Here is a 23,389-nt window from a genome sequence, read left to right as displayed (position 1 = left end):
AGAACTTTCTCTCTCTCTTTTGATCTCCCTTTTTATCTATGTCTAAATGGCATAACACAAAGTAATGAAATGAAACTGATCACAACATACATTTTGAATGTTCATTTGAATTTATTTCAGTGTTTAAGCGTTATTTGCGGATGTTATCTTCTATCAAACAATGACTTAATAAATGTACTGAAGAGTGCTTGACATTGTGGAATTTGTCTGTATTAAATAGCAATACTGCAATACCAAGACTTCATTTGTTCCTTGAAAATGAATTGCTGTCAAGTTGTTCTTGTAATAAAATATGTTCCTTTGATTTTGTTTATACATTTTGTATGGTCTTTTATTAACGGCATGTTTTGTTGTTGATTGATTACAACTTTCAGTGTAGTGAAATAATGGTGAAAAGACCTCTAATTATTCCAGTATTGACTGAGGTTAGAATCATCTTTTTAAATGAAACTAGAAAGTCTATATAGCCTACGTGCAAACCACCGTAAAACTCCAGAGAAGATAAAGAGAATGAAGGGAGAAGCGTTTTCATACTTCCTTAGTTTTATACGTGCTGCATGTGTGTGTGACAGTATAACTTTAGATCATCCCCTCGCCCTGTATGGGCGCGAACCTCTGCATACATCAACAACAGTCACCCACGAAGCATCGTTACCCATCGCTCGACAAAACCCACGGCCCTTGCAGAGCAAGGGGAAACACTACCGTTTCACATCCGTTACTTGTGTCCCCAGTAAAAAAAATTAAAAAAAATACGTATTTTCCAGACGTTGAAGTTAGGTTCATTTTAGGTTCCGATTTAGCCAGAAAATTATGGAACGCCGTTTGGGTCTTTGCGGGTCAAAAAATATACACGTCAAATAAGCTTGTTGACCAATCAGGACCTGAATATGACTGCACGTCACACAATAATTTAACGCGTTCATAAATGTTTTACGTAATTATTACACATTGATTACACTATCCCCTGTATTTCATATGTGACAACCTTGTTTAAACATTATCTAGTCTAAATATGGTATGATTTCATCAATAATAACCTAATGCAGCACTTTCAAATAGGTACTTTTATTTTGAAGGAAAACCGCAAATTCCACGATTGTGCCTAATCCTTATTGCGGCTAGCTTCACAACACATAACTCGGTCCTGTCGAGCCTCACCAGTTTCTACTTGTCATTGTTTTCAGTCTGGTTGTATTGGTGCTAGCTAACTTACCTCAGACGTTGCCGTCGAACAAATAATGCTTTATTACCAACGTGGTAATGTAAATACATCGTTCGTGGCGGGTGTTTGCAGACTTTTTTGTACATCTTTGACAGTGCTGTTGATAGTAGTGATAAAGCTTGGCTTGCTGACGTGTCAAATTATTTGACGTGTATCTTTTTTGACACGCAAAGACCCAAACGGCATTCCATAGAAAATACATAATTTCCGGATGATGAAAATAATTATTTCCTGGACGTTGAAAATATTTTTTTTCTTCCAGAAGATGAAAATACATATTTTATTGTCATTGATTCTATGGCCAAATTTCAACTGCACATACATTGTCAATGAAGTAAGCATTATATCAAAATCGTGTTTTTTTAATCCATTTAATATAGGAACGCAATAAGGAAATAGGAACCAATTGAAAATTGCTACATAATATTTACTATTGCTCCCATCTGTCACGTGCACTTATGTTAGCTTTTCCCAAAGCTTTTAAACTGGCAGCAAAGTTGTTCAAAGTAGTCCAGCCTATAAAATAAACCAATACCACTTCAACTACAATAACATTCTCAGTAATGGTTACAGAAATGTTTTTGTTCTTGTTTTGATTGTGATATGTTGTTGTTTATACAGTGCATTAGGAAAGTATTCAGACCTCTTGACTTGTTCCACATTTTGTTACGTTACAGCCTTATTTTAAAATTGATGAAGAAAATATTTCATTTAATCAATCTATACAAAATACACCACCCATAATGACAGAGCAAAAACTGTTTAGAAATGTTTGCAAATGTATTGCAAATAAAAAACAGAAATACCTTATTTACATACATACAAATCTGTCGTTCTGCCCCTGAAAAGGCAGTTAACCCACTGTTCCTAGGCCGTCATTGAAAATAAGAATTTGTTCTTAACTGACTTGCCTAGTTAAATAAAGGTAAAAATAAAAATTCGTTTGAGTCTTTTTTGAAAATAAAAATCATGAATACTTTCCACGCTGCGCTTTGGTCCACTCCTTTCGACGAGAGCTGTAACACTTGAGATGTTTCTACAAATTGGAGTCCAACAGTGGTAAATTCAATTGATTGGACATGATTTGTGGAAATGCATACACCTGTTTATATAAGGTCGCACAGTTGACAGTGCATGTCAGAGCAAAAACCAAGAAATGAGGTTGAAGGAATTGTCCATAGAGCTCTGAGACAGGATTGTGTCGAGGCACAGATCTGGGGAAGGGTACCAAACATGTCTGCAGCATTGAAGGTCTCCAAGAACACAGTGGTCTCTATCTTTCTTAAATGAAAGAAGTTTGGAACCACAGACTCTTCCAAGAGCTGTCCACCCGGCCAAACTGAGAAATCGGGGGAGAAGGGACTTGGTCAAGGAGGTGACCAAGAACCTGATGGTCACGCTGACAGATCTACAGAGTTCATCTGTGGAGATGGGAGAACCTTCCAGAAGGACAACCGTCAATGCAACACTCCACCAATCAGGCCTTTATGGTAGAGAGGCCAGACGGAAGCCACTCCTCAGTAAAAGGCACATGACAGTCTGGTTGGAGTTTGCCAAAAGGCACCTCAAGGACTCTCAGACCATGAGAAACAAGATTCTCCAGTCTGATGAAATCAAGATTTAACTCTTTGTCCTGAATGCCAAGTGTCACGTCTGGAGGAAACCTGGCTCCATCCCTATGGTGGTGGCAGCATCATGCTGTGGGGATGTTTTCAGCAGCAGGGACTGGGAGACTAGGCAGGATTGAGGGAAGGATTTACAGAAATGTAAAGGGCGATCCTTGATAAACATGCTCCAGAGCGCTCAGGATCTCAGATTGGGGTGAAGGTTCACCTTCCAACAGGACAACGACCCTAAGCACACAGCCAAGACAGCGCAGGTGTGGCTTTGGGACATGTCCTTCAAATCAAATCAAATTTATTTATATAGCCCTTCGTACATCAGCTGATATCTCAAAGTGCTGTACAGAAACCCAGCCTAAAACCCCAAACAGCAAGCAATGCAGGTGTAGAAGCACAGTGGCTAGGAAAAACTCCCTAGAAAGGCCAAAACCTAGGAAGAAACCTAGAGAGGAACCAGGCTATGTGGGGTGGCCAGTCCTCTTCTGGCTGTACCGGGTGGAGATTATAACAGAACATGGCCAAGATGTTCAAATGTTCATAAATGACCAGCATGGTCCAATAATAATAAGGCAGAACAGTTGAAACTGGAGCAGCAGCACGGCCAGGTGGACTGGGGACAGCAAGGAGTCATCATGTCAGGTAGTCCTGAGGCATGGTCCTAGGGCTCAGGTCCTCCGAGAGAGAGAAAGAAAGAGAGAATGTCCTTGAGTGGCCCAGCCAGAATCCGGACTTGAAACCGATCAAACATCTCTGGAGAGACCTGAAAATAGCTGTGCAGCGACGCTCCCATCCAACCTGACAGAGCTTGAGAGGATCTGCAGAGAAGTGTCTTACCCAAGAAGACTTGAGGCTGTAATCACTGCCAAATGTGCTTTAACAAAGTACTGAGTAAAGGGTCTGAGTACCTATGTAAATATCATATTTTAGTTTTTAATAAATCTGCAAACATTTCTAAAAACCTGTTTTTGCTTTGTCATTATAGGGTATTGTGTGTAGATTGAGGTCGGGAAAACAATTGAATCAATTTTAGAATAAGGCTGTAACGTAACAAAATGTGGAGAAAGTCAAGGGGTCTTAATAGTTTCCGAATGCACTGTATACCTTAGTTGAATGCACTGACTGTACGTCACTCTGGATAAAAGCATCCGCTGAATGACCGAAATGTAAAAAACCCTTGCAAAGCTTGCTGGGTATAATTCTAATACGCTCGGCCCCCAAAACAACTACCAAATCTGAACGAGTCATAGATGTGTAGGCTATGTTTCACAAGTTTGAACACTAAGGCACAGTTCAGTACTGTAGAGCAGAGTAGTATTGTACAGGACAGTAGTTGAATTCAGGTGGGTTTAATTCAGTAGAGTACATTTCAGTAGGATATTATACTGTCCTCTACTGTATTTTTCTTTAATGTATTGTACTCTGCTGTTTTCTACTGTATTGTATGTGCTGTACTGTGCTGTCTGGACCAGATCAAATCTGAACCAATCATAGATGTCTATGTTTAGGCCAACTCAAGTCCGGACTGGACCAAACATAGACATCTATTGTTGAGCCAAATCAAGGCCGGTCCAGACTGGACTAAATCTGAACCAAACAGACATCTAAGATCGGTTCAGATTTGGTGTGGACCAGACTAGATCAAATCTGAACCAATCATAGACAAGACTGAAAAAAGACATCCAAGAAACTTCGGTGTCGGTCCGTGCTCAGTGCGATGTGTGTATGTGTGAGGGAGAGATTTGTTATCCAGATCATTTTTTCCCCATATTTTTAAATCATAATGATCAGGCTCCATCTCAGTTTGGGCATATATCTATTTGTTCAAGAAAATGGACTGATTGGTCTACAAAAATACTAACGCAACATGCAACAATTTCAAAGATTTTACTGAGTTACAGCTCTTACAAGGAAATCAGTCAATTGAAATAAATTAGGCCCTAATCTATGAATTTCACATGACTGGAAATACAGATATGCATCGGTTGGTCAGAGATGCCTTAAAATAAGTAGGGGCATTGATCAGAAAACCAGTCAGTATCTGGTGTGACCACCATTTGCCTCATGCAGCACGACACATCTCCTTTGCATTGATCAGGCTGTTGACTGTGGAATGTTGTCCCACTCCTCTTCAATGGCTTTGCGAAAGTTGCTGGATATTGGCGGGAACTGGAACACGCTGTCGTACACGTCGATCTAGAGCATCCCAAACATGCTCAATGGGTGACATGTCTGGTGAGTATGCAGGCCATGGAAGAACTGGGACATTTTCAGCTTCCAGGAATTGTGTACAGATCCTTGCCACATGGGGCTGTGGATTATCATGCTGAAACCTGAGGTGACGGCCCCGGATGAATGGAAAGACAATGGGCCTCAGGATCTCGTCATGGTATCTCACGTCATGTGCATTCAAATTGCCATCGATAAAATGCAATTGTGTTTGTTGTCCATAGTTTATGCCTGCCCATACCATAACCCCACCGCCACCATGGGGCACTCTGTTCATAACGTTGACATGAGCAAACCGCTCACCCACATAACACCATACACGTGGTCTGATGTTGTGAGGCCGTAAAACGATGTTAGAGGCAGATTATGGTAGAGAAATTAACATAAAATTATCTGGCAAAAGCTAGCGCTGGTGGACATTCCTGCAGTCAGCATGCCAATTCCACACTCCCTCAAAACTTAAGACATGTGACATTGTGTGACAAAACTGCACATTTTAGAGTGGCCTTTTATTGTCCCCATCATTGTCATGTTGTATAATCAGCTTCTTGATATGCCACACCTGTCAGGTGGATGGATTATCTTGGCAAAGTACACACAAGTAGAGAGAAATAATATTTTTGTGCATATGGAAAATGTCTGGGATCTTTTATTTCAGCTCATGAAACATGGGACCAACACTTTACATGTTGCGTGTATATTTTTGTTCAGAGTATATCATGTGAAAATAGTGATCTGATATCCTAGTTAATTGAAGAAAGATATTATTCTCACCAAATGAGTCATGTTCATATAGATGGGTTGGTAGTTTGGCTACAAACCAATGCATACCCAACTATGGGGTAAAACAGATGGGTTTGGCTTAAAATATAGTTTACATGTCAACAATTTATCTCCAATGTTTATTGGGCCGGCAGGGTAGCCTAGTGGTTAGAGTAACCGAAAGGTTGCAAGTTCAAATCCCCGACCTGACAAGGTACAAATCTGTCGTTCTACCCCTGAACAGGCAGTTAACCCACTGTTCCTAGGCCGTCATAGAAAATAAGAATTTGTTCTTAACTGACTTTCCTAGTTAAATAAATAAAATTGAAAACATGAATAAATGTGCACTTGTCTCTCAAATACATTGTTACAGCTGATGGTTAGCTAGCTAGTGCATATTAGCCATTTTAGAATAGACATGACATCAATGAAAACACCTCAAAACGAGACATGGTATCATGTTGGAGTGGCAGGTAGCCTAGGTTGCTAGATTGAATCCCTGAGCTGACACGGTAAAAATCTGTCGTTCTGCCCCTGAACAGGCAGTTAACCCACTGTTCCCAGGTGTCATTCTAAATAAGCATTTGTTCTTAACTTACTTGCCAAGTTAAAAAAGAACAAGATGAAACAAGCCACCTACGATTCCTCACATGACAGCTTATTGTAATTGTTGCTAGCTGTCTGGTCATCCAGAATCCCCAAAACACTTATTACCCCCAAATAACCTTATTACGGAAGTCGGAAGTGAAAAAACAACATATGATGGCGATTTTCAAGTGGGTGGGAACGAACGAAGCCAGGACAAATTAAACACACTTCGCCACGGTAAGCTGTCTGTCGATGTTATGTGTCTAATTTTAACTTCAGTAGGTACGTTAATTCTGTGCAGTTGGATTTGAGAATAGTTCGATAGATTAAGAGCTTAACTATCCCGGCAAATGCTTCCTTAAGCCCCTACATTAGAAGGTCATTTATTTTGCCAGACTGCAGAGCATCAGTTAGCTAGCTAGTTGTACAGTCGTTGAGCATCAGGTTCATTCAGCAAACAAACATGGAGTGGGCTAATCAATTATGCGTGAGTGATCAATCGAAGTTAGAAAGATAACTATGTTTAAAATCAAATTTGTGCCATTACATTTGTCTTGATACAAATTAGCTTTTGAGGTGAATGAGAGCAGAGCCGAGGTAATGCTAACCATTCTGGCAAGCTAGCTAAATGTTGGCTAATGTTAGTAATCACAATGAGGAAGTGTGAAAATGTGTAACTAGTTAGTTATGATGATCATATTTTGCCAGGGCTTTTAACATTGTACATTATCCACATGAGTAGCTAATTTACAGGGTATTTCAATATTTTCTTATGGCCCCGGGTTAATTAAACTAGCATCTGTTGTAGCTAAGCAGCTAGCGTGCCATCTAGCTAACACTATTAGCAACCTAGTTCGTTAATAACAATCGGTCAAACGCTTGATTTTGACAGCTGTCGAATGGCTCCTGTTCGCTGTCAGATGCCACGCATTGTTTGTCAGTCTCAGCTCCTTTACTAAACCTTTGAAAACTAGCTAACTAGTTGTTAAAAAATAGTGATTCATTTACAGCAACTTGTATCTTTGGTGAATAACTGACTTAATGCTAACGTTCGATGCAAAGGCAGTCTGTGTTGAGGCAACATTTGTATTATGACAGCTGGCTGTTGACTGCCAGTTATTGCCATAACACAGCAATTAGGCCTTACTGTGAGCATACTCAGGTCATATATTTGTTCCCAAAGGGCCACAGATCTGGTGGTCATGATGCTGTACTAACACAGTTCCTACACCATTTTATTCATGCACCTCAAACTATAACATTTTAGCTAACATTACTCTATCATGGTTTGACCTACATCTAATCTCAGAGTAGTGACTTTTAGTCCCAGGGAATTTGGGGGTCCTGTCAAATGAACCACCACCACCACCACACTGCACTGCAATTTAGAAACTTGTCCAGCCAGTGACAGGGAGGTGGGCAGCAACATTTTTCTTCCACCTGTCATTGTTCTCTTTGCCCATCCAGACGGCCTCTCAACAGGCATTGTGCTCTCTGCATTATCACTGTGGCAGCAGGGTGTGATAACATGGTTGTAGTAGTGGCATTTATTGTATTTTATTGTTCATACAGTCTAACTTTACATTGATGTCTATAGAGCTACCTTGTGCAGAAAAAAAAGTATTAATACTGGGTGTTAATGATGATGGATGAAATGGATTCAACGCACTGACTGCTACAGCACCATTCATATTGCATCAACATGTGAGACACATTGCCAAAACTCATCATATTGTTCTAAAGTTGGGGGTGTTCAGTGAAATAAGAGACATGCTTTTGTTTTCACAGCGTTTTTACTTTCAAAGCCTGCTACTTTCAGTGTTGCTTTTTAGTATAGAGTAGTGTTTCTTTTGTTTTTTTGGGAAGACCTTTCACATAAAGGATAAAGTGGAATTCAACAACAGGAAATGGATAGTGCTGTGCGCTGCAGGGCTGCAGACTGAGATTCTGTAGACCCCAGAGGACACCATCAGTCAGGCTGGCTGATTGAGTATGTGCTGTTATTTAGTCGACCAATGTGTTTTTACACATTGTCCATTGTTATTTCATAGAAAAACATCACAGCCAAGTGTCCAAGTGATGGAAGAAAGAACGTCCTCCTATTTTGCCTACACTTGCACTTTTACAGTTTCCTGTCTCCTTTGTGGATCCCTCTCCTCTTAGGAAAAAAATACTTCAGTGCTTGTTTTTCTCTTTTTCTTTCTCTCTTTTTCCCTTGCAGGAGAACCGACAATTTGGATCCAAGATGACGGACTCCAAGTATTTCACCACTACAAAGAAAGGTCTTATAACTTATTACTTTCTGAAGTGAATTTCAATTTGGCCTATTTATTGTTAACCTTTATTCAGAGCTCAGCTTTAGGCTACTCTTGTCATATTAGTCATGAGTCATGACTTGTTTTTAGGCACTAATCCAAATGTTGTGTAATCAGTCAGGGAGACCTAGAAAATGTTATAGGAAAAAAAAATGGCTCCCAACCACAAACTGTTTAAACAGTTCTATGTCAACCGAATCTCTATAATAATAAATGTGTTAATGTTGTGACTGGTTATATGCAGGGTACCCTACAGTGACTGGTTATATACACCAGTCTTGATCTGCTGCATTATGCATGACTACTCCACGTACACACACTTCTGCGATCTGTTATGTTCCGTTTTCATGTGTGCGCAGGAGAGATCTTTGAGCTGAAAGCCGAGCTGAACAGCGATAAGAAGGAGAAGAAGAAGGAGGCTGTGAAGAAGGTCATTGCTTCCATGACCGTTGGGAAAGATGTCAGGTGAATCATGTTAGAATATGTCAGAAACCCATGGTGAAAAGATGTGCTATAACATTGTCCATTGCCACCCTCAGATGGCACTGTGTTATCTCTGAGAATGTGGTCAATTGTTATGCCCATCCTGACTCTGCTCCCACATAGAGATCCTATAATTCACTAGTAGCTGATTTCATAGACCCTCATGATCTATGTCTCCCCCTACCCCAGTGCCCTGTTTCCAGATGTGGTGAACTGCATGCAGACTGACAACCTGGAGCTGAAGAAGCTAGTCTACCTGTACCTGATGAACTATGCCAAGAGCCAGCCCGACATGGCCATCATGGCTGTCAACACCTTCGTCAAGGTAAAGCACAAAACTAGGGCAGGTCCGACAAACAGTACTGACCTATTGCTCTAAAAGGTTTTCTCACTGTCTGTTAAGTTAGAGGACTGGTAGTGACATCTCAATACTCCTCAGTGTGTGAAAACTAACAGAGACTCTCCTCCCCCTTCAGGACTGTGAGGACCCTAACCCCCTGATCCGGGCCCTGGCTGTGCGTACTATGGGCTGCATCCGCGTGGACAAGATCACTGAGTACCTGTGTGAGCCTCTGAGGAAATGTCTGAAGGACGAGGACCCCTACGTGAGGAAGACTGCAGCAGTGTGTGTGGCCAAGCTCCATGACATCAACGCCCAGCTGGTGGAGGACCAGGGCTTCCTAGACACCCTCAAGGACCTCATCTCTGACTCCAACCCTATGGTGAGGCTCCCATGGCAGGGTGACCAGCCTGCTGGACTACCTGACCTTGGGTTAGACTACTGGCTCTAGGGCTAAAGTCTTACTTTTCAAGAATGAGAGATTACATTAAGTCATTTAGCATACGTTCTTATTCAGAGTGACTTGCAGTAGCTCTTAAAACACGGTTCAGTTCATTTCAGTTCACAATTCACATTTTGAAGTTAGAGGGGACCATAACAATTAAAGGAGTGTCTGTATAACTGCCCCTTTTGTAGTAGACAATTGTAAACATTGCATATATTCATGCCACATATTCGAGTGAAATACAGATTAGTTACAAATGTCACACAGTGGACATGCAACGAAGGGGTCGGGCGATAGTACACAGCGTTTGGCCAATCTACTGCTGCCCGCCAGCTCAAACTGGACCGACGTTAGTCTGGTGTCTCTCAAGCAAGTCTTTGATCTTCCCAATCCACCGCTGCTGCTCCTTGTTGAGAGTTGCTCGCAAGCTCTCTCAGCACTCTCTGAGGCAGGCCTCAGGCAAGAAGGACCTCACCCTCTTCTGGTCTTCGCCCCACCGGGGCAAGGATTGTGAAGAATTGTGAGCTCCGTAAACAGCGTCCGGTCAATCCGCTGCTGCTTCTTGAGTTGCATGCCAGTTCTCTGGAATCAGCAGCTCAGAACTTTGAGGCAGGTCTTGGGGGCAGGAAGGACATTGCCCTCTTCTGCTGATATTTGTCCTCACTGGTGCAAGGACAGAAGCCTGGTGTGGATCAGAGGCCTGGGGTAGATCACCAGAGACAGTGCTGGAAGGGTCCTGTAATGCTCTCTGTGACGTAAACAATGGTCAGATGTGGGGGAAGTGTCATGGCCGCCATTCGCTGTTTGGCAATGAATGACTTCTGTTAACCTAGTGGGCTGCAATGAGATATGTGCTCTTGCAGTCTAACTTGCCGACTTTCTGGACCTCTCCTTCTCTTTCAGGTGGTTGCAAATGCTGTGGCAGCCCTGTCTGAGATTGCAGAGTCCCACCCCAACAGCAACCTGCTGGACCTGAACCCCCAGTCCATCAACAAGCTGCTGACGGCCCTCAACGAGTGTACCGAGTGGGGTCAGATCTTCATTCTGGACTGCCTGGCCAACTACACCCCTCGCGATGACCGCGAGTCCCAGAGGTCAGAAAGCACTGGATGCCTCCTAGTTTATTGCTTTATCTGACACACTGATTCTCCCTGTCAGTGTCCATGTCCATCTGCTGTATATTAAGTGTACATTTCCCCACTCTCTCCTCCCCTTTATTTGTACTCGTCTTATCTCTGTCCTCCCCCCCTCTCTCATTCTGTAGTATCTGTGAGCGGGTGACCCCCCGTCTGTCCCATGCCAACTCTGCGGTGGTGCTGTCGGCGGTCAAGGTGCTGATGAAGTTCATGGAGATGCTTCCTAAGGACCTGGACTACTATGGCACCCTGCTGAAGAAGCTGGCCCCTCCCCTGGTCACCCTGCTGTCTGCAGAGCCCGAGCTGCAGTACGTGGCCCTGAGGAACATCAATCTCATCGTACAGAAACGGTAGGAGGGATAGAGGGACTACCAACAGAAATGAGTGTCGCAGCTTAATACATCTATTCAGTGTGTGTGCTGTCCTAATAGCACTCTCGTCCCTATATCAGGGCTCTCTAACCCTGTTCCTGGAGAGCTACCCTCCTGTAGGTTTTCACTAAAACCCCAGTTGTAACTAACCTGATTCTGCTTATCAACCAACTATTAGAATCAGGTGCTCTAAATAAGGGTTGGAATGAAAACCTATAGGACAGTAGCTCTCCAGGAACAGGGTTGGAGAACCCTGCCCTATATAGTGCACATATTTTGACCTGGGCCCTGGTCCAAGGTAGTGCACTATATATGGAATAGAGTGCCATTTGGGGATGTTACCAGTGATTCCTCGGCACATTAAATAGTTTGGATGTGTTGACTGTATTCTGCTAATTCCACCGTTATTGAACTCACAAATAAATGTTCTGTTGATGGCAATCATACCTTTTTCTCTGTGCAGCCCAGAGATTCTGAAGCATGAGATGAAGGTGTTCTTTGTGAAGTACAACGACCCCATCTACGTCAAGCTGGAGAAACTGGACATCATGATCCGCCTGGCATCTCAAGCTAACATCGCCCAGGTGACCCACACACACACTACTGTTACAGTTAGAACCTTTAGAAGCCATGTTTTTTTTTATTTTTTTAATAAGTAATCATTTGGGAAGAAACCTGGACAAGCAGTAATGTGATTCCTAGACAAGATGAAAGCCAGTATCAGTGACCACATGCTGGTGTTTTTTTTTTTTTTTAGGTGCTGGCAGAGCTGAAGGAGTATGCCACTGAGGTGGATGTGGACTTTGTGCGGAAGGCAGTCCGAGCCATCGGCCGCTGTGCCATCAAAGTGGAGGTGAGAGATGGAAAGGAGATGTAGCTGTACAGTCGTGACCAAAAGTTTTGAGAATGACACAAATATTAATTTTCACAGTCTGCTGCCTCAGTTTGTGTGATGGGAATTTGTATATACTCCAGAATGTTATGAAGAGTGATCAGATGAATTGCAATTAATTGCAAAGTCTTTCTTTGCCATGCAAATTAATTGAATCCCCAAAAAACATTTCAGCCCTGCCACAAAAGGTCCAGCTGACATCATGTTAGTGATTCTCTTGTTAACACAGGTGTGAGTGTTGATGAGGACAAGGCTGGAGATCACTCTGTCATGCGGATTGAATTTGAAAAACAGACTGGAAGCTTCAATAGGAGGGTGGTGCTTGGAATCATTGTTCTTCCTCTGTCAACCATGATTACCTGCAAGGGAACATGTGCCGTCATCATTGCTTTGCACAAAAAGGGCTTCACAGGCAAGGATATTGCTGCCAGTAAGATTGCACATAAATCAACCATTTATCGGATCATCAAGAACTTCAAGGAGAGCGGTTCAATTGTTGTGAAGAAGGCTTCAGGTCCCCAAGAAAGTCCAGCAAGCGCCAGGACTGTCTCCTAAAGTTGATTCAGCTGCGTGATCGGGGCACCACCAGTACAGAGCTTGCTCAGGAATGGCAGCAGGCAGGTGTGAGTGCATCTGCACGCACAGTGAGGCGAAGACTTTTGGAGGATGACCTGGTGTCAAGAAGGGCATCAAAGAAGCCACTTCTCTCCAGGAATAACATCAGGGACAGACTGATATTCTGCAAAAGGTACAGTGATTGGACTGCTGAGGACTGGGGTAAAGTCATTTTCTCTGATGAATCCCCTTTCCGATTGTTTGGGACATCCGGAAAAAAGCTTGTCCTGAGAAGACAAGGTGAGCGCTACCATCAGTCTTGTGTCATGCCAACAGTAAAGCATCCTGAGACCATTCATGTGTGGGGTTGCTTCTCAGCCAAGGGAGTGGGCTCACTAACAATTTTGACCTAAGAACACAGCCATGAATAAAGAATGGTACCAACACATCCTCCGAGAGCAACTTCTCCCAACCATTCAGGAACAGTTTGGTGACGAACAATGCCTTTTCCAGTATGGTGGAGCACCTTGCCATAAGGCAAAAGTGATAACTAAGTGGCTTGGGGAACAAAACATCAATATTTTGGGTCCATGGCAAGGAAACTCCCCAGACCTTAATCCCATTGAGAACTTGTGGTCAATCCTCAAGAGGCGGGTGGACAAACAAAAACCCACAAACTCCAAGCATTGATTATGCAAGAATGGGCTGCCACCAGTCAGGATGTGGCCCAGAAGTTAATTGACAGCATGCCAGTGGCGGATTGCAGAGGTCTTGAAAAAGAAGGGTCAACACTGCAAATTTTGACTCTTTGCATCAACTTCATGTAATTGTCAATAAAAGCCTTTGACACTCATGAAATGCTTGTAATTATACTTCAATATTCCATAGTAACATCTGACAATATCTATAGACACTGATGCAGCAAATTTAGGAAATTCATATTTGTCATTCTCAACTTTTGGCCACGACTGTACACAGGTCATATACATAGTGTTTTAAAGTCCTATACAGCAAACCCTCATGTTAACTGTACTGTTTTACTGCTAGCCTAATGAATGTGTGTCATGGGTTTACTGTGCAGCATGTGCAGTATATATGTCTTTGAAATGTTGGGGCTTTTTCATGCTTGTGATGACCAAGCCAGATGACTGTCACCATAAATATTGAAAGCCTGAATAATGCCGATTTTGGTAGGGTCTCTCTGGCCTGCTCTGTGTTTGGCTGACAGCATCTGTCTGTCTGTCAGCAATCAGCGGAGCGCTGTGTGAGCACCCTGCTGGACCTCATCCAGACCAAGGTCAACTATGTGGTGCAGGAGGCCATCGTGGTCATCAAGGACATCTTCCGCAAGTACCCAAACAAGTAGGTCACCTGTTGATGGTCAGGTCCAGGCCTGGTTATTACACAGTGTCGCATCCCAAATGGCACCCAATTCACTATATAGTATGCTACTTTTGATCTGGGCCCATAGGGCTCGCAATCCTAATAACCCAGTTAGTGTTTGGTTTTCCTATGAATGGATCCTCAAATCGTTTCACAATTATAAGGCGAAATGAATGACTGATGGAAGAGGCACTGCGTATATCACAACTGAGTTAATCAGTGAAGGAGTCTAACCAGCACTTACAGATGTAAGTAGGGTAGTGTTATTTTTCTGTGTGCAAGATTTTTACTCGGAAACCATTCCAACCATTAAGATAGATAGGCTGTTGAGATCTGACAGGCAATCTCATTAATGTTTAAGGCAACCAGAAGTATAGCGATGGACTAAACCAGCCATGGACAATTTTGAGGGAGATTGATATTCAATGAGTCCTACAGAGGTTGTATTACACCTCAGCAGAGATTGCCATGCTTGTTAAAATGGTCTATGGTCTCTCCTGTTGTCACGTAAGACAAGCATAGCGTACTAGCGCTAGCAAATGCATTTATACTCGCACATAGCCGCACCCACACACACTACTGGAGCCCTGTCTGTTCCGGCTCACTGCCACCCAGATCACATCTTGGCCTGAGAGGTAGCGAGAAAGCTCATTACTCTGACAGCGGATTTTCTGCTTGGCTTTCATCGTGAAAGGCATGAAAATGAGCTTTTGGGCCGAATGAAGACTCCTCTAACCTCTCTCACTCATAGATATGCAAGGTGTCAGTCCGCAGTGCGTAGCGCTGAATCCTTGCCCCTGACAACACCCAGGCAGCCCCAGGCAGAGCCTGACCCCTACTCTATCAAGGCTCAGTAGGCTGGATCCATGTGCCACATAGACAGACAAACCTCCTACCCACTTGAAACCCAGTCCATGTCGCCCTGCACCTACTTAACTTACTGGACTGCTGTTTACTGAACATGACCTCACAGCCACGAGTCACTCATTGAACCTGCATTACTCTGTAATTAAGTTTGTTAGCTGTTGCTGTATATTCCAACATTTTATTTATGCCAGGAAATGGATGATTGCATACTGTTTGGTAACTATTTTCTTGGTCTTTTTAGGTGTTGGGTAGTGAATCATGGTAATTTATTGTAATGACATTCTGTTCCCTTTTTTTTCCTCTTTTTCTTTCTCCTCCAGCAAAAAAGTGATGCAGAAAATAACAGTTCATCCAGCATGAAGTTTAGTAATTGTGCTCGCAAGAAAGCCCACAAAATATTTTATAATGTGCAGTCATGTAAATACAGGGGCACAGAGTTAAACAAAAAAAAAGTCCTAGAATTTAGTGAAGTGAAGATTCAGAGGCTGTGAAATGTTTCTTTGTCTATGCAACAGATTCTATTGCCTTGCCCTTGGCTCGCATTACTGCTCCAGCACATCCTGTTCAGATGCTGTGTTGGCATTTATGCTAATACCATTCTCGAGGAATGCTGCAGAGTCGATAACATTTTATATTCGACTGACAACAGTTGATAAATATGGTAAAATGAGAAAAAAAAATACAAAATGACTGCAAACCTATTTCCCATTTGAAAATGTTTTTCCGTCTGTGTGTGGACAATGACTTGGTATTGAGTCATTAGTTCCTAACCATTGTCTGTTCCCAGGTATGAGAGTGTGATCGCCACGCTGTGTGAGAACCTGGACTCCCTGGATGAGCCGGAGGCGCGGGCAGCCATGATCTGGATCGTAGGAGAGTATGCTGAGAGGATCGACAACGCTGACGAACTGCTGGAGAGCTTTCTGGAGGGCTTCCACGACGAGAGCACCCAGGTCTGACTCACTCACACATGGGATACGTCCCAAATGGCACCCTATTCCCTAATATAGTGCACTATTAGCCCTGGTCCCAAGTAGTGCACTACATAGGGAATAGGGTGCCATTTGGGATGCTAACAATATGCTGTTTACTGCTCACTCCAAACAGGCTTCAATGGAACCATTCTGTGCATACTGGGAGATATTGGGGGGGGCTGCATTTAGTAGCCTATAGCAAGAGAGGGTAGCCCTATACTTGACTGGCTGACTTTGAAAAAGAGGGGCTGCTGTAGTCTCACAGGTTAACTGCTGTTTTAGCTCACAAGAGGCAACAACAGCAGCTCTATGAAGATGCTGACTGGTTGGTTATGGCACGCTTAAAGGCACTGCTTGTGAAAGAGCATTGATTTACTTTAAGAATTCAAGCTGTTTTTGATGAAGTTAGGAAAAACTGTAGACTCGTGGAGAGACATTTTAAGTACCTAGTCTTTGTTTCCTATAAACATCTTCTAACCAGTCTCTCGATTATGATGTTGATAATAATGGAAAAAACATGACACTTTAATAGCAATTGAAGTCTGTAGTGTTTCCTCCTTGAAGCGGTTGGTATTATATCCTCCTCTGTGGATCCATGTATCTAGAGTATTCTGCACATGTTTTGCTTCGGGATTAGCTCTGCTTGTTTGGAAACCACAGGCTAAGCCATAGATTAATTAATTCTGCTCCATTTTAGCAGGACAGATTTAGACATAGTATTGATGCATTGGAGAGAGATTTTTGTTCAGGCTGTTTAATTTTTTTTCAGTATAAAACGCTACATGCCGAACTCTTTGTAGAGTACGTGTTTAGTTGGAAGTGTTGTGCAAATGCTGTTTAGTACATACTGCTTTTTTGTACTGCATGTGTGTAAACACAGCAAAAAAAGAAACGTCCTCTCACTGTCAACTCTGTTTATTTTCAGCAAACTTAACATGTATATATTTGAATAAACATAAGATTCAACAACTGAGACAAACTGAACAAGTTCCACAGACATGTTACTAACAGAAATTGAATGTGTCCCTTAACAAAGGGGGGATCAAAATCTAAAGTAGCAGTCCGTATCTGGTGTGGCCACCAGCTGCATTAAGTACTGCAGTGCATCTCCTCCTCACGGACTGCACCAGATTTGCCAGTTCTTGCTGTGAGATGTTACCTTACCCTTCCACCAAGGCACCTGCAAGTTCCCAGACATTTCTGGGGTGAATGGCCCTAGCCCTCACCCTCCGATCCAACAGGTCCCAGACGTGCTCAATGGGATTGAGATCCGGGCTCTTCGCTGGCCATGGCAGAACACTGATATTCCTGTCTTGCAGGAAATCACGCACAGAACGAGCAGTATGGCTGGTGGCATTGTCATGCTAGAGGGTCATGTCAGGATGAGCCTGCAGGAAGGGTACCACATGAGGGAGGATGTCTTCCCTGTAACGCACAGCGTTGAGATTGCCTGCAATGACAACAAGCTCAGTCCGATGATGCTGTGACACACCGCCCCAGACCATGACGGACCCTCTACCTACAAATCGATCCCTCTCCAGAGTACAGGCCTCGGTGTAACGCTCATTCCTTTGAAGAATAAACGCAAATCTGACCACCACCCCCGGTGAGACAAAACTGCGACTCGTCAGTGAAGAGCACTTTTTGCCAGTCATACAACAGGCCTACAAAGCCCTCAGTCCAGCCTCTCTCAGCCTATTGCGGACAGTCAGCACTGATGGAGGTACTGTGCATTCCTGGTGTAACTCGGACAGTTGTTGTTGCCATCCTGTACCTGTCCCGCAGGTGTGATGTTCGGATGTACCGATCCTGTGCAGGTGTTACACGTGGTCTGCCACTGTGAGGACGATCAGCTGTCCGTCCTGTCTTCCGGTAGCGCTGTCTTAGGCATCTCACAGTATGGACATTACAATTTATTGCTCTGGCCACATCTGCAGTCCTCATGCCTCCTTGCAGCATGCCTAAGGCTCGTTCACACAGATAAGCAGGGCATCTTTCTTTTGGTGTTTTTCAGTCAGTAGAAAGGCCTCTAGTGTCCTAAGTTTTCATAACTGTGACCTTAATTGCCTACCGTTTGTAAGCTGTTAGTGTCTTAACAACCGTTCCACAGGTGCATGTTCATTAATTGTTTATGGTTCATTGAACAAGCATGGGAAAACATGTTTAAACCCTTTATTAAAACTAGTTTTTAAACCACTCCACATGTTTAAACCCTTCATTAAAACTAGTTTTTAAACCACTCCACATGTTTAAACCCTTCATTAAAACTAGTTTTTAAACCACTCCACATGTTTAAACCCTTCATTAAAACTAGTTTTTAAACCACTCCACATGTTTAAACCCTTCATTAAAACTAGTTTTTAAACCACTCCACATGTTTAAACCCTTCATTAAAACTAGTTTTTCAACCACTCCACAGATTTCTTGTTAACAAACTATAGTTTTGGCAAGTCTGTTAGGAATTCTACTTTGTGCATGACAAGTCATTTTTCCAACAATTGTTTACAGACAGATTATTTCACTTAAAATTCAGCTTGGAAAATTCAGCTTGGAAAATTCCAGAAAATGATGTCATGGCTTTAGAAGCTTCTGATAGGCTAATTGATGTAATTTGAGTCAATTGGAGGTGTACCTGTGGATGTATTTCAAGGCCTACCTTCAAACTCCGTGCCTCTTTGCTTAACATCATGGTTAAATCAGAAGAAATCAGCCAAGACCTCAGAAGAAGAAAATAAATGACCTCCAAGTCTGGTTCATCCATGGGAGCAATTTCCAAATGCCTGAAGGTACAACGTTCATCTGTACAAACAATAGTATGCAAGTATAAACACCATGGGACCACGAAGCCGTCATACCGCTCAGGAAGCTCTGTCTCATAGAGATGAATGTACTTTGGTGCAAAAAGTCGATCCCAGAACAACAGCAAAGGATCTTGTGAAGATGCTGGAGGAAACTGGTACAAATGTATCTATATCCACAGTAAAATGAGTCATATATCGACATAACCTGAAAGGCCGCTCGGCAAGGAAGAAGCCACGGCTCCAAAACCGCCATAAGTGCCAGACTACCGTTTGCAACTGCACATGGGGACAAAGATTGTACTTTTTGGAGAAATGTCTGCTGATCTGATGAAACAAAAAATAGAACTGTTTGGCCATAATGACCATCGTTATGTTTGGAGGTTAAAGGGGGAGGCTTGCAAGCTGAAGAATACCATCCCAACCATGAAGCATGGGGGTGGCAGCATCATGTTGTGGGGGTGCTTTGCTGCAGGAGGGACTGGTGCGCTTCACAAAATAGATGGCTTCATGAGGATGTACAATTTATGTGGATATATTGAAGCAACATCTCAAGACATCAGTCAGGAAGTTAAAGCTTGGTACCAAATGGGTCTTCCAAATGGACAATGACCCCAAGCATACTTCCAAAGTTGTGGCAAAATGGCTTAAGGACAACAAAGTCAAGGTATTGGAGTGGCCATCACAAAGCCCTGACCTCAACCCTATAGAAAAGTTGTGGGCAGAACTGAAAAAGCGTGTGTGAGCAAGGAGGCCTACAGACCTGACTCAGTTACAACAGCTCTGTCAGGAGGAATGGGCCAAAATTCACCCAACTTATTTTGGGAAGCTTGTAGAAGGCTACCCGAAACGTTTGACCCAAGTTAAATAATTTAAAGGCAATGCTACCAAATTACTAATTGAGTGTATGTAAACTTCTGACCCACTGGGAATGTGATGAAAGAAATAGAAGCTGAAATAAATAATTCTCTCTACTATTATTCTGGAATTTCTCATTCTTAAAATAAAGTGGTGATCCTAACTGACCTAAGACAGGGAATTTCTACAAGGATTAAATGTCAGGAATTGTGAAACCTTATTAAATGTGTTTGTCTAAAGTGTATGTAAACTTCTGACTTCAACTGTAGCTGTAAGCTGAGTTGATGTGAGTAGTATGTATGTATGTATGTATGTATGTATGTATGTATGTATGTATGTGTGAGTTATAGCTGGTCTCGTCTGCTCTGGTTTCCCAGGTGCAACTGCAGCTGCTGACAGCCATAGTGAAGCTGTTCCTGAAGAAACCCACTGAGACTCAGGAGCTGGTGCAGCAGGTGCTGAGCCTGGCCACACAGGTGAGTGTCCCGGGGTGTACATACACACACACACACACACACACACAGTCAACAGCAGGGATCTAATCAGCCACAGTCTCACACCAATGCTTCTTATGCCAGGGCCTTCAGGCCATGTCAGTTGTCACTAATTGCCCAATAGAAGAACAGAAACCAGATTGTCTTCACTTTTGAATTCCCAAAGTAAGATGGAGAGATGGAAGACAGGACTATACATCTCCCAACAATTAGCTTACCCTTTTCTCCAGAAAGTCTGGAACACCTTCAAGTGTTATCCTAAATATGCCAATCAGCCAAGCAACACACCAGGACAAAGGGAAGGTCAAAAAATAAGGACAAAAAGATTGTGTTCTGCTCAAATGCTGATGGGAACAACCCAGTTTAAAAGATGGGAACAACCCAGTTTACAAGTGGGCTGTGATCTTGGTGGGGTAGTCTAAATGCTTGTAGCTCTTTTATTGGTCTAATTACTATGGGATGTCCTTGACTAACCTGACAACAAGGGCACAATTTTATTTACTGTGCTTCCTGTGGCTGTCACTAACGTCCTTCACTTCATAAATAACTAGCCTGCTGGGACACTATTGAAATGGCTGCTTTTATTCATGATTCTCCCCCTCCCACAAATGGAATGACGCATTCACGTGTGGCGTCTGCCAGACGATAGGGCCTAGTCATTCCAGCACTGCTGAGGCAACATGAAAAGTGGGATACTCATTGAAATGTGTCAAGTTGACAGCCAGTGTGACAACGTCACCATAAACAGTACCCTACTATTTCTGATGAGACGGAGTGTTTTTGAGTTTGAGTGTAGCATTAAATAAACACCTTTATTTGTGTGTTTTATGAGTAGTTCATCTCTCTCCTCAGACTGTGGGAGTTGTCATTAACTTTGGAGTTTAGTGCCAGGGGAGTTTCAACTCTGCCAGGAAGCTGCCAGGACCCAAAATATATTCCCGATGTTCTAGTTTTTATGTCCTTGTACCGCGTGTCTTACTTCTAAGCCTTGCTGATGCTGTTCAAATCTTCCCTTGGATTTTCTTATTATTGACTGAGTAGATTATTCTAGCTATACCCCTCAGGGAATCGAACCTAACCTGACTCTTAGATTATTTGCTTAGTATCTGACATGACATAAGTGAGAAGAACAGGCAGAGAGCAGAGTCTGTGAAGCAGTTACTATTTATTATGCACCACATCAGTCATCCTCTCAATCTGTTGTCTGCAGGACTCTGACAACCCGGACCTGCGAGACCGTGGCTACATCTACTGGCGTCTGCTCTCCACTGACCCTGTGGCTGCCAAGGAAGTGGTGCTGGCCGAGAAGCCTCTGATCTCAGAGGAGACGGACTTGATTGAGCCCACCCTGCTGGAGGAGCTCATCTGCCACATCGGCACGCTGGCCTCCGTCTACCACAAGCCTCCCAGCGCCTTCGTGGAGGGCAGCCGCGGTGTGATGCACAAAAGGCTCCCCGCACGCACTGGATCGTGAGTCTCTCTCTCTCTCTCTCTCTCTCTCACACACACACACACTTTTAGGGCCCACTTGAGTTTTCCTAACTAAACACCTTATTTGCACCCAAGTAATTCCCCTAAGTAGTGTTATTTACCCCTAGAGTACACCCAGTCTTTACTTTGTGTAAAGCATACCTTACTTTATACTGGCTTAAGCCACGTTCAATGAATCCGAAAGAGTTGTCCGAAAGATCTCACATGAGGCTGTGTTCCCAGCAGACATGAAGTGCAGCACACAGTACTGGGCTGATTTTAAATTAAATCTTAATGCCATTTAATTGTTCTTTTCATTGCCTTTAAGATGTGCCAATGGTGTTCCCTTAAATAACCTTAGGACCAATATTAAGCAGGGTTGGTTTATTGAATCAAGAGTTCCAGATAATTTAGCTTGGCTGAAGTTCTTAAATACCCCCTTTTTATTGTGGTGAATCTTTGCAGTTGTCTCTAACTCCCTCTGTCCTGGTCTCTCCATCCCCCAGAGGAGAGGGTACGGAATGCCCAGATGTGGGCAATGCTGCTGGGGGCTCTGCCCCTGAAGCTGCCCCCTCTATCATCCCCTCCCAGGGCGACCTCCTGGGGGACCTTCTCAACCTGGACCTGGCACCCCCCACCACCGCTGGTCCCACCCCCTCCACCTCCGGCATGCAGATGGGGGGCATGGATCTCCTTGGTGGTGGTCTGGACAGCCTGGTAGGTACCTCACTGTAGCCTGCTGTGCTGCTACCCCTGGTCAACCAGTGAACATAGTCCATTTTTTATTTTTGACTGAGTGTTTTCCTCTTTTTTTTCCTTCTTTTTTTTAATGCCACACCTGCAGATGGATGAGTCTGAACCGGTAACTAAAGTACAAGGAGGGAGAGGACATAGCTATAGTCACACATCACAGTACATCATCATTAGTTAGATGTAGCAGCTAGGCTTGGGTGGTATCCAGACTTTTATATTGTCATACTGTCCTTCTCTCATACCTGGATTTACGGTAATACCGGCAAAGCACACAAGGGAGCGCTAAAAACGCAGCACATAAAATTATACACGCATAACTAGTAGCTACAGAATGTAATTTTCAGTGAGTGTGAACATATACATTTGCAAAAAGTTGTGATTAATGTTTATCTGAAGGAAGAGCAGCATGTATACACGGAGCAGATGGGAGAAGAACGGCAGGGGGGGGGGGGGGGGGGGGGGGGGGGGGAACGATCGTAGGAAGCACGGGGAATAAATGGCAGCTGTACAGAATTCATCCAGAGCGCTTTGACTTCTGGCAGAAAGCTCTTACAGTGCCTTGCGAAAATATTCGGCCCCCTTGAACTTTGCGACCTTTTGCCACATTTCAGGCTTCAAACATAAAGATATAAAACTGTATTTTTTTGTGAAGAATCAACAAGTGGGACACAATCAAGAAGTGGAATGACATTTATTGGATATTTCAAACTTTTTTAACAAATCAAAAACTGAAAAATTGGGCGTGCAAAATTATTCAGCCCCTTTACTTTCAGTGCAGCAAACTCTCTCCAGAAGTTCAGTGAGGATCTCTGAATGATCCAATGTTGACCTA

General features: G+C 43.2%; 1 protein-coding gene across 4 annotated transcripts in view; it reads left to right on the top strand.

Moving 5' to 3' along the window:
* Positions 1 to 6,443: 6,443 nt before the first annotated feature.
* LOC110525722 (AP-1 complex subunit beta-1) overlaps positions 6,444 to 23,389 on the top strand; it is a 53,974-nt gene continuing 37,028 nt past the window's right edge. Inside the window, exons 1-15 of one of the 4 annotated variants that reach the window (XM_036979860.1) lie at positions 6,444 to 6,660; positions 8,645 to 8,705; positions 9,098 to 9,203; positions 9,411 to 9,546; positions 9,698 to 9,943; positions 10,910 to 11,100; positions 11,271 to 11,492; positions 11,977 to 12,097; positions 12,271 to 12,366; positions 14,207 to 14,322; positions 15,998 to 16,163; positions 20,218 to 20,316; positions 21,545 to 21,804; positions 22,311 to 22,521; positions 22,649 to 22,666. In XM_036979860.1, the coding sequence (XP_036835755.1) occupies positions 8,669 to 8,705; positions 9,098 to 9,203; positions 9,411 to 9,546; positions 9,698 to 9,943; positions 10,910 to 11,100; positions 11,271 to 11,492; positions 11,977 to 12,097; positions 12,271 to 12,366; positions 14,207 to 14,322; positions 15,998 to 16,163; positions 20,218 to 20,316; positions 21,545 to 21,804; positions 22,311 to 22,521; positions 22,649 to 22,666 (2,025 nt within the window). In that variant the 5' untranslated portion in view covers positions 6,444 to 6,660; positions 8,645 to 8,668. The other 3 variants (XM_036979859.1, XM_021606104.2, XM_021606105.2) reach the window with 3 other exon arrangements.

Source organism: Oncorhynchus mykiss, chromosome 6 (genome assembly GCF_013265735.2).
Source record: "Oncorhynchus mykiss isolate Arlee chromosome 6, USDA_OmykA_1.1, whole genome shotgun sequence".
Classification (NCBI taxonomy): Eukaryota; Metazoa; Chordata; class Actinopteri; order Salmoniformes; family Salmonidae; genus Oncorhynchus; species Oncorhynchus mykiss.
The sequence above is the reverse complement of the archived record's forward strand: the minus strand, read 5'-3'. Positions and strand labels throughout refer to the sequence as shown.